Source organism: Bufo bufo, chromosome 4 (genome assembly GCF_905171765.1).
Source record: "Bufo bufo chromosome 4, aBufBuf1.1, whole genome shotgun sequence".
NCBI classification, from domain to species: domain Eukaryota; kingdom Metazoa; phylum Chordata; class Amphibia; order Anura; family Bufonidae; genus Bufo; species Bufo bufo.
Genome location: NC_053392.1, coordinates 365,019,434 through 365,031,896, shown reverse-complemented (window position 1 = coordinate 365,031,896; position 12,463 = coordinate 365,019,434). Strand labels below are relative to the sequence as shown.

Genomic DNA, 12,463 nt, shown 5'->3' with positions numbered 1-12,463 from the left:
ATTTTCTGTCAGGTGAATGCCTAATTTTTGAGCCTGTACTGGCCTACATTAAAATTGTTATCCACTGACAGTGTAATATACCTCCAGCCACATAATCACTTGTTCTTTTCTGTCAGTTGAATGCCAAATTTTGGGGGCCTGTACTCCACTGGCCTGCAGTAAAATTGTTATTCAGTGACTGCCTAATGTACCTCCAGCCACATAATCACAAGTTCTTTTCTGTCAGGTGAATGCCTAATTTTTGGGTCTGTACTGGCCTACATTAAAATTGTTATCCACTGACAGTGTAATATACCTAATGCCTAATTTTTGGGCCTGTACTGGCGTACATTAAAATTGTTATCCATATAGCCAGCCACATAATCACTTGTTCTTTTCTGTCAGTTGAATGCCAAATTTTTGGGGCCTGTACTCCACTGGCCTACAGTAAAATTGTTATTCAGTGACCGCCTAATGTACCTCCAGCCACATAATCACTTGTTCTTTTCTGTCAGGTGAATGCCTAATTTTTGGGGCCTGTACTCCCGTGGCCTAAAATAATAATTTTATAGGCTCCAGCAGGGCACATTTTTGAGAGTTTTCATTTTAAAAAAATGGCACCTGATTAAAATACATATTTTTTGTGGGAATATTTGCCATTGATCCCACTCTGGTATGTCACTGTCCATGTTGTGGGACTATTTGTGCATTTCTAGTAAGTATTTGGTGGCTGCAAATATGACCTGAAAGTTTTTCAGGTTCGCCTGCTATTAAAGTGAATGGGTCCCGTCGCGAACGCGCAGTTCGCGAACATTTGATGGCAAACGTGCGTTCGCGAAACGTCCCAGCCGATGTTCGTCTATCACTATTTGTTATTTTCTTTTATAATGTTTGTAATTCTTTGAGATGAACTGCAAATCTGTTTCAAGTTTCTATTTCATCTTTGAAAATCCACTCGCATTAAAAGATCTGCACGCATGGATTATCTGCATTAACATTACAAAATGTGAATCTGAAGAGAGAAGTTTTTGAGCACTTGCTTATGTAAAGTAATTAGAACTACAATAATATTGCTATATATGATACCTTTCCTCATAAGTTTAACATTTGGTTGACTGCTTAGCTACTGTTAAAGCTGTAGCAAACTCATAAGAATAATATATTTTTGGTATGTCTAGCCACCAAAGCATATGATGGCAGACTAAATAGCGCCAGCTGGGTCTCAAAGATGCCACGTAATTCATAAAGGATATTCTGGAAACCAAAATTCTGTCTGTAGACAAGGAATGATTTAATTGGAAAGTACATTCTAGCCGCACTATGTCTGAAAGACGCCTTCTGGGACACTACTTTGGGTGCTTTGGCATGTACAAGAAAGGCTTAAGTGCAACATAGCCAATTCAGATTCACACTTCAGTGAAATTATGGATCTTATTTTAAAGGTCTATCATAGATTACATGTTCCTTCTATGTGTATTAGAAGGCAACATTTCGGAAAGGAAATACCATTGTATGTCAACATTTTACCACTTCTTTCTAGCCACATATCATTTTATGCCTTTAAGAAATATTTGCCATGCTGGCTATGTTAAAGGAATTGAAGGGTGAACTCTAAGAAGCTTAGATTCAAGTGTTATATACGGTATTCAGTTTAATTTGATTAATTTAAAATGTCAGTCAAATCTCAAATCAGCTAAATTATTAAATTGAGGAGAAAAAATCCACATTTTTCATGTTCATCAGTTTTTAATTTATACATTCTTTCAAATGAATATTTTAAGTCTTATGAACTTTCTGGGGCAATATAGTAAATTTATACATGCAAATCTATTGATCTGTGCCCAAAGAAGGATATTTCAGCAGCAAAGACGGATTTGGGTAATATGTGCATATACTATCGGAATGTAGGTCAAGTTTAATTCGCTAAGTCATTCTAATTCTAAAGAATAGACTTTGAAATTTAAGTCTGCCAACTAAGGCATTGAAATTTATAATGGTATATTGAAAATATCAAATTTGAGAGTCAAATACCTTTTAGTGGCTCACTGAAAAGGTGATGACAAATTGCAATCTTTCTAGTTTGCTATAAAACGGTGTTAAGTGCTGAGAGATTTTTATATTATCTATCTACTGGCTAATATGATACACAGGATTGTTTTCCTTAAACATAATGGTACATAGGCAACATATTCTAGACCTACAAGACTTTAACTGAAAGCTATTACTTCTGACCTGAGTCCCCATACACATGAATGCACTTACACATACACATTAAATCATTGACCGGTCCTTCTGAAATTGGCAGGATCGGTTAAAATTGTCCAATGTGTAGTGCATATAGGAACAAATGTTTTCAATTGTAATATAATATGGGGAATGATCATCAATCCTTTATTTGCCTGTGCTCATTAATGTTTTTTTTTCTAAATTGAACATCCCTGAAAGTAAAGTGTCAAGCTAATTTGGATTTTACTTTGAGATTGCTGCACTTAAATACCGCCTAGTATAGACTAGTTATGTCTCAGCTAGATGGTTTGATGCATGTTTTTCATGTAAAACCACATGCACACAATAATAAGCCCACATACACACAATAAAATATCTTGACTCCTTCACTAGGAAGTACTCTGTGAGGCACCATATTCTAAAATGCTTTTAGGGGAGAATAAATGTGTATAATATTGGAGGCAAATGGCAGACTATGGGGTTAATATTACTAATACACGCCACAAGGGGTCAAACAAATAGGTAGATTACTAAGATATAAATAGGTACCGAATCAGATACGTTTAAGCAAATATATGGTCTCTAGCATTCATCTCCAAAACAACCAACTCAATATTGAATGGTTTCTAATAATGGTGATACAATTCAGAGCTCATGCATGCTGTCATACTAAAAAGTCTGTTGTGTTATCCCAGAAGGTGGTCCACTTGGTCATGACTCTAAAATGAAAAGCTTAAGCAAGTTTTCATGTTTTTAAATAACCCATTGAAGTTGATTGTATTTATGGTTTCAAAAGTTTGCATAATGGGAATTCTTTATTAGGGGTCTTTTTTTCTTTATAGATAGACAGACATGGGGGAAAACAGCAGCATTCAATTTGTAAAAATAGTGACCTTCATTGTTCCTTTCCTTACATTGGTGACATTATGAATTATAGTCACATTAGTTACCAATAACAATTTATGAACATGACCCTTTGATTGAAAATGTCATCAAGGTACTCTTTCCAAAAATATGTAGAACTACAAATATTTAAACACCTGCTTTGTACCCATGGCAGGTTGTATATTATTTAGAGTACTCTAGTTGTGTAATTAGCTTTCCTTTCGAGCATTTGGATTTACAATGCACCTTTATCAATAAAGAGCAGTCTTACATAAGGTGTACAAGTACATTTATATGTTCAGACTCAACAGATAATTATTGGGAAGGAACTGTTTGCCTGCTTATCAGAGGGGGTAAGAGCTGCATTTACATCCAGCATTCACCTCCACTGTATGCGGACAAGTGACAGTTACTGCAATCGTTCATGCCCATATAGATGCTCATTAATGATGATCTAACCCCTTTCCTGTATGCATTTTGCACTGTAGTGACCAAACAATTTTTATCATTTTATTATCGTCGCATTGCAAGTGCTATAAATTTTTTATTTTTACGTTGATGTAGCCATATGAGGACTAGTTTTTTGCTGGACAAATTATACTTTTTAATGGCACTATGATTAACTTTTATTAACGCTTTCTGGGGAGGAATAAAAACAAACCCATCAATACCGCGATTAACTTTTTGTTTTAAATTTTGCGATGTTCACTTTGTCAGAAATAACATGATAATTTTACTCTCTGGGTCAGTATGATTACAGCTATACTAAATACATATAGTTTTTTCATATGTTTTACTACTTTTGCACAATAAAACCCCTTTTTATAAAAAAATAGGAAACGTTTTTGCATCTCCGCATCCCTAGACCCTTATTTAGATTTTTTTTCTATGGAGATGTGTGAAGGTTTGATTTTTGAGGGATGCTTTTTAGTTTTCATTGGTATCATTTTTGGGTACATAAGTTTTTACTACTTTTTACAGTCCCATAAGGGAAGTTTGTTCACATAATACACTGCAATACTTATGTAGTAAAGTGTATTTTACTGTCAGTAGAAAATGACAAACAATCTATTAGGACGCGCCTCTGGTCCTTCATTGAACCCTCTGCTGCCATGTACAGACATTGTCACTCCACAATCTTGCATGGCGGTGCTGATGCCTAACCAAGGGAACCCTCTACTACTCAAACCACTTAGATGCCTTGGTCACTATTGACTATGGCATCTGATGGCCAATCCAGGCCATTAGAGCAAGAGGCCAGCTGTCATACAAGAGCTGAACTCCTGCTCTCTGCTGCATGGGAGACCTGTGCAGCACTTATCTAGGCTGCACTAAATAGGAGGTGGCCTAGAATAAGGCTCCTTACTGGCAATTCAGCGGTCATTAACGGGGTAGTGCGCTGTACAAACAATGAATTCATTGAACAAGCGTTTTGCTAGTTCATCGTTAATTGGCGGCACCTTTACACAGGCTAATTATTGGGAACTAGTGTTCATTCCCGATAATTGGCCCAACAATTGTCAGGTGTAAACTCACCTTAAAGGGCCTGTTACACAGGCCAACAATCAGAAATTAACATTCATAGGGACATTTTCTAAGCTGATCATTGGCCCATGTAAATACCCCACCAATCGACCAAAAAAACAAGCAAATATAATATTTTATGTGAGCATAAAGATGTTCATGAGCATAAAGATGGCACATGTGTAAACATAATGTAAAGTTTATGTGGGACGAATGATCAAGGTAACAATTACTCGCCCCCATGCACTTTTTGTTAGCTATGTAGACACCCTACAGAACACAGGATTAGGCATGATGACATCCAGTATTCATCTTTCCCCTGTTATCTGCCGGGAAATACTGGGTCAATTAATGGCTATTCATGATGATGCTTTGTTGTGACCCAAATCAAATGTTTGCTGTTATGTCATATATTATAGTAACTTATTATCAAGTGACAACTTTGGGGTTAGGGCCCTATTAGACCATATTGTTTTTGGGCCAATTTTTGGAAACAAGTGTTCATGGAACAATAACTATCCCATATATTCAAGCAGCCAATCAACTGATGAACAAGCAAACACTCGTTTGTCGGCTGATGGTCATCTTTTATCAGGATATAAGATGCCAATTATCGGCAGCACATCCCCCTGTGTAATTAGTGATGTGCTGCTGATAATCAACAGAACTGAATGAAGGTGGGACGGCTGTGGTAGCAATTGTTTCCCCCACATTCAGTTTGCATAAGCCTGTGTAATAAGACCGTTGCAAATAAGCGCCGATGTATGCTTTATCATTCTTTGGCGCTTGCACTGCCAGAACTTCACGCAGGGCCCTTAGAACTGTTAAAATGACCCAAAGTCAAATCTCCACAATAAATAATAGTATGTAGATATAGGATCTTAGTACCTACTGGAATATTACTGATGAAATAAAGTTGACTTCTGTCATTGGACACAACTCAATGTGATATCACAGTGTGTAAGATGAGATTTCTAAAAAGGAGTTAACCTTAATTATTATCTGTGTATTCCTTTTTATATGGAAAGGCTATACTGTATATTTGTTTAGAAGTGTAACCATGTACAATTATTAATCTCTTCTTATGTAGCAGAGAGAACTTTGGACTCCTTTAGACATCGAGGGGTTTGACTGCTACCTCTGCACACTCCTATCGCTATACTTTTATTTGTTGCAATTATTTGAATAGGAAATATATATATTTTTATTAATAATTCAAAAGCTATTAGCAAATGTTAGCATCACTGGTTGCAACTATTTTCCACAGCAGTATTTGTATGTCTGGGAGTCATGTATACTATAATCTAGTAATATGCTTAGCCTAAAAAAACACAATCCAGGTAATTGCTATGAGATAAACATGGAGCCTAGAACTGCAATCCAGACTCTTATCTTCACTTTGTTGTTTAACTTATGTATGTTAACAATGAATGGTGATAAGTTCAAGGTATGTACTAATTTATGCAAACAAGGGTCAAATGGTCATCCTGTTCTGTCTGAGCAGCACAATTATCAGTCTTGATATCACAAAATCAGCAGGAAAAGGCTGACAAGGACACCAGTTCTAGAGCTAGCCATAAATTCTTGTATGGCCAGCAGCTATCCCTCCCACCTTGAGATCGGTAAGGCACCTCATTCGGTGACAAATTTTCCCCCAAACATTGTCTGTTTATCTAACAATTATCTAATGTGTATGGTCAGCTTAACATTTTGACTACATTACATTTTTGGGTTTCGAATTGGGCATCCGCATGTGAAGCATTGGAGGAACATCAGGAATGGGTGCTGATGGAGGACCATGGAAGCACTGATGCCACAGCTGCAAGTTGGTCTAAGCTGTAGTGCTTAAAGTGAAGTAGATGTTCTCAGCATAGATATGTGACTGTCAAACTTGCTTCTGTGTAGATCATAGTAATGTATTTTGCAAGTTGTTCTGCAAGAACTGAATATGTGCAGTGAATAGATGAATATACAGACTGAGATTGCAGATTTGTTTAACCGTTACTGAAATCTATGGCTATGAATATTTATTTTTACAGTATAGTTTATAAAACTTACTCATGAAATAAATAGTAGACCTGAAATAGGCTGAACTACTGCTACAATGATAGTTTACGGATCCCATTTATTCCTACAGAAACCCCTCATATGAGCCACTAGAGGGCAGTAAAACACACATAATAAATGTATTGCATAAGTTTTCCATTTCATTTGGTCACTCGGTTTAAGGACAGTAGCTTAGCTGAGAGTGTTTCAGCTATTTCTGTTTCATATTCTTAAGGTGCGTAGTTTTAATTTGTTATGTAAAATATATTTGGAGACATTTTGAAATTATACAACAGAGTTAAGCTATAATGGCTAATGGCCCAAACAAAGTATAAAGATTCAAAAACATATAGGCAAGTATTTATATAAATATGAACCAATTCTACAAGACCCCATTAGTTGTCATGTGAGGAATTTATGAGTGGCTTTGCCCTGTGTGAAAAGCAGTGCTAATGAACTGATACTAAAACATTTATTGAGACAGAGATTGATACTGTAGATAGATAGACAAGTAGATAGATAGATAGATAGATATAGATAGACAAATAGACTTGCTAAGGACAGGGTTAAACACTTGCCTACCATATTTAGGTTGGGGTTGCATTACTAGAAAGTAGCTCAATGCATGCACAATGTGGAATAGTGTTTAAGCATTGCCAGGACAGCCCAAAATGCGTTAACCTATCCACATTATATTATAGAGATATATGCAGCCACAGCATGGGGCTTATTGGTAGGACTTCAAGGCTGGGTTCAGACCTAAGCGTATTCGATATGCGCTTTTTACAGGCGTTTGTATCGGGCGTTTTTAATGGGCAGAAACAAGCAAACACCCATTTAGGCGCGTTACCGCTGAAGTCTATGGGTGGGAACGCGCGACAATATGCCCCAAAGAAGCTCCTGTACTTCTTGAGGAGTAGGGTGTTTTACAGCGCGTTCGTACGCGCTGTAAAACGCTCAGGTGAGAACCATGCCCATAGGGAAACATTGGTTTTTGCCTGTTGAACGTTTTACAGCGCGTAGGAACGCGCTGTAAAACGCTCAGGTCTGAACCCAGCCTTACTCATCTCTTGAGTTCAATGGGAGTGCATGGAGACAAAATTCTAAAACGTCTTGTCTTTACCCTGCATTACTGAAGATCTTACCAGCTCAGCCGATAAGTTTAAATAGTCTGCAAAATTGTTTTTCTGTCTTACAATGAACTATGTTTTTTTAAATATATATATATATAACACGCACACAAACACTTTGATATCTCTAGACCTCTTCCCTATGATACGGCCTGACTACTGCAACAATCATGGAGACTTGTCACACACATAAGAACTGATGAAGTATATACAATATAATATATTCATTCGATGACTGACTTACTGACATATTGCACAGCGCTTTACAGACATTATCTACATATGAACTAATATAGGGAAGTAAACAGAGGTTAAACAAGCCCAATTTTTTTGCATTTACTATGTGCATTTTTAATGGTAGATATATGACTTATCTGCTGCATGCAGGCGATTCTATATCATCTGCAACACATTGCAGCTACAAACGCTTCCTAAGGAAAAGTCTGGAGATCTGATCACATTGCTGGTGCCTGCTGGAGGGCAGACACTTTCCAAACTTCATGTACCATCTGTAAGCACTTTCACAGTAACGCACTGTGCTCTCGTGCTGAAGTGGTTTAGTAGGAGTCAGGAGAACACATGGATCCTCCATACAGCCCCATAGACCTGGGACAGTCACTGCTGACAGTCATGTGCTGTCATTTCAAGAGAAATTACACACACATATATATATATATATATATATATATATATATATAATATTCCAGACTTGAAAAGTTTATTAAAGTCCCTGCTATCACAATCAGATTACAGAAATGTATGCCCCCTCTCATACGAGGATGCCCACTTCATCCGTTCATCTAAATTTTATAACCCAGCCAAGCTTATCTGCCATTGCATCGGGTACTACTAGATTAAAAGCGATGTATTAGTCATTAGTAGACACTTAAAAAACTAGAAAATGTAACATAGTCATTTAACTTCATTTTAATGTGTTTTTATAGAGATTACCTGCAGACCAATACATGGTGATATCACTATGAATTGCGCCAAATCTCAAAACTCAGCTCTGCTATACCCAACACACTTGACTATGTACAATTTGTGAAATAGAAGTTTAGAGAGAATATTACACTATACCTACAGACAGAAATCTCCAGGGTAAGTGCTGGCTGTCTAGAAGTCAATCAGATTTAAGGAAACAAAAACCAGGAGGGATAAATGCTAACAATATGCATGGGATCTTAGTTACAGGCTGGGATCTTCAGTAATAGGATTTTCTAGACATTCCAATTACAAACTGATTACTGATGATGCTCTGAGCAAATAAACTTAACTAGTAGAGTGCCGGGCTGTTGTATGTCTACTGCTTGAGGCTGTGTATGCAGACAGACTCATTACAAGACACTGATAGCGTTGGATCAGGATTAAATATTAGCATATTTAATCAGCGCCTGGGGACGAATTGGTATCTTGGTCCTAGAAGGAAACCTTTCTAAATAATAGTTAGTGGGATACTTGGTTTTAATGTTAAAAGCTGAGAAGCCAATAACTTGCAGATATGTGTGCAGGAGTTTATGGAGGGGGAAACAGAGCTGCCTCCTTGACGCTGCCTGCCACTGGTGTGGTCTGGGCTTAATCTCAGTTTAAATTGTATAGATCCATCGGTCATAAGGTGAAACTGTATATGTTTCCCGTATTAACCAGCTCAGTCAAAACTAGACAAAGAAACGCTCCATCTGTATCTGATAAGATGGGTTCAGTGTTTTATGGTCTAGTACTTGATCAGTCTGTAGAAATCTTAGATAAACTTATAGGAGCCACTTAAAGCAAGTATTCTATGTAAAGCCCAGATATAAAGTGTTGTCAATCTCAATTATCATCATAATTAAAACACAAGATATTTAAGAATCTTGGAAGGCGTTTATGAAATCAGATACGTCTGTTTTGTGGCTTGGTGCAAGTCATGGCGATTGCAGCATTTTTTACGACATTTGGTCAAACTCTGCGATATTTGGTGATCCTCGCCACTTTTCAAAGTGGTCTATGCGAAAAGTGAGATTAGACCCGGATTATGGCCCATTTACTACATGTGACTTTCGCAAAAGTCGCAAAAAGGACGCAACTCCACTGCAGTCAACCCCATGGTGTTCTTTGCACCCTTTCCAAATATAATAATAAGGTGCACCGGTTCATAAATTTGGCACAGACACAAAAAGCAAAGACAGACTTAAAAATTACGCAAAACAACTGCAAATGATAAATGGACCATCTTGTGTCTTATTCTTCAGTCATCTACTTTAAGGACCGGGATTAGGAGATAAATCATAATGTGTCCTTAAATTTCTATGTGAGTTGTACTTTAAAGCCGCATTACCACACTAAACAGACATTAAAATAATAATACTGCCTTTATAGTCTAGTGAGGGGAACACAACTTCATTATAATAGATTGATTATAAGTATACAGCCTCTTCAATATTATATGTTGAAATACAGAGACCTTCCTAACATGGAGTGGTAGTCTTTGTGGTCTGGTTACTTTTACTAATGATACAGTTACAGGTACTCATTAATGGGGCAGGTGCATCCCTACGCCAGGATTTAGCTGAACTAATAATAGAGGAAGGACCCAGCCCTGGAGAACAGGTGAATATTTGCACGCACCAGCAGTGACACTTACTTCTTCGATGTCGCCTCCCTCTAGGGATCTGTTGACTTTCAATGTATTCCAAGAAGTTCACAATGATCAAACACAGAGAAAGCAGTCGCAATTGCATAGTAACCTTGTAATGATTTTCCCCCTAGCTTCTTCAGTGTGGAGTGGAGTGTCTTTCAGGTCTCTTCTTCTTCCCTCTGATACCAACACAATCCACAAGGATTTCCAGAAGATAAGTGGACAGGACAATTAGTGAAACAGGATGATAAGAGGACTATTTGTGCATTGTAAGATAGACAGAGTACCTTACAAGGGATGTGGCCAAGTCAGCAGATAGAGTCCCTGGGTGGGATGCAGGTAGCATGTTGCCTACAACCAAAGTCTATGCTGGTAGCAGAGGTCCGAGTAAGAAGTCTTCTTGACAAGATAACTCCAGCACACAGGTGGGATCATCTGTCACGTTCCAAAAACCACTCACCTCCTCTGTGAAGTGCTTCCTACATCCATCTAACATCCAGGGTCCCTGATTGCCAAATGTAAGGGATACCTCACCAGAAGCCCTGCCAGGTAAAGTCATGCAGGGGATCCTTTGATGCAGGAATATATCAAATCCAAACTTCTTCTGTGCTCCAGGGATCCAACCAGAAGAAGTAAAGAAGCATCAGAAGGCAGCCTGCCTTATTGTTATATATGCATATATACTCAGCTATCACAACCCATAGACCCTGTCGACTTACTGAGGCCAGAGTGCCTGGTATAGGTTACTGTAAATCAACTGCCTCCCCCTTAGCTGACTGCCTACTCTCACTGGGCTGCACTCTATAAGACTGGCTGCTTCTGTCAGACTCCCCTCACCACACCGATGTCAGTGACTTAACCTCCCCCTATCCCTCTCCACACACCCCCTCCTCTCTTTAAAAGAAAGCTGAAGATTAAGTGTGCAAGTCAATTACAATGGGACGTGGGCAGTGCTTGGGGGAAAGAAAAGTGTAAAGGGAAGCCAGTCCTAGTCTGTGCTCTGGGACGAATTATCCCATAGAGCGAGAGGGGTGAGATTTATAACTGCAGTGTAGAGGTTACATAAAGCATACAGTACCTACAGTACATAGAATAGCTGCATAGAACAGAACCCTCTACGCCTACAGTTGTAAAAGAGCTGACTTATTGAGGGTTGGCTAAGTCTGTGGTGGTATCTGATTGCAGTCATATGTAAAACCACATATAATGCGATAAATGATATGATAAAATGATAAAAACTATCAAAACATATGATAAAAGCTATCACTATGAGTTGCGTCAAATCACGAACTGAGCACTGCTACATCTGTGTGTGCCTCCAGATACATGCACACACATACAAACTGGATGCTTTCACTGGATGGGAAAGTAAACAGAACACATCTGGCTTATTCAGGTGAAGGACTGTGTGGAGCTGCCCTGGATCCTGTGTGCACTGCGCTTGTATCAGTCACTGTCCTTCTCAGCTTTCTTGTGGTCTCTCAACACGTTTCACACATTATATGGCTATGCTAACACTTTCCTTAACTGGTTTTATTTGTGGGTGACTGCACCACCAATGTATATGTGCATTACCCCGAAATCCTGTATGAGCTTAATGTGGTGAAGTATCCATTACCAAAGAAAATAAATAGTCACAAATGAGGGCAAACTAAAGCTAGAAGTCTTATTTGTTTGTCCTGAACTTGATATCTTAGAAATTTAAATCGGTTCATTAGATATAAAGAGGCTTGCGCTCATTCAATAGGTCAAAGAAACGGAATGCAAGTTTAATAATTTTCTCGATATATTAATCGTTAGAATATCTACATAAACTAAAACATATTTAATAACTTATATATTACTGCTATTGTTATAACAAAATGAACAATAAAACAGCTTATTACTACTATCGATACAATCCACATCAGTTATTATATAGCAAACAGTAATAAAATCTTCTATGGCCTCGGTACATTATGTATAATTTTACTATGGTAATAGTTATCCCTACACACATGATTTAGCACTGGTGTTTTTTACCAGTAAAAAAATGTCAGATTAACCGCTAAAGGGT

The 12,463-nt window shown here is 37.8% G+C and overlaps 1 protein-coding gene across 2 annotated transcripts in view; it reads right to left on the bottom strand.

The window, feature by feature from the left end:
* Positions 1-11,205, bottom strand: part of RSPO3 (R-spondin 3) — a 93,091-nt gene extending 81,886 nt beyond the window's left edge. For both annotated transcript variants that reach the window (XM_040429108.1, XM_040429109.1), the window contains exon 1: positions 10,414-11,205. In XM_040429108.1, coding sequence (XP_040285042.1) covers positions 10,414-10,510 — 97 coding nt within the window. In that variant the 5' untranslated portion in view covers positions 10,511-11,205. The remainder of the gene's footprint in view (positions 1-10,413) is intronic.
* Positions 11,206-12,463: the final 1,258 nt, after the last annotated feature.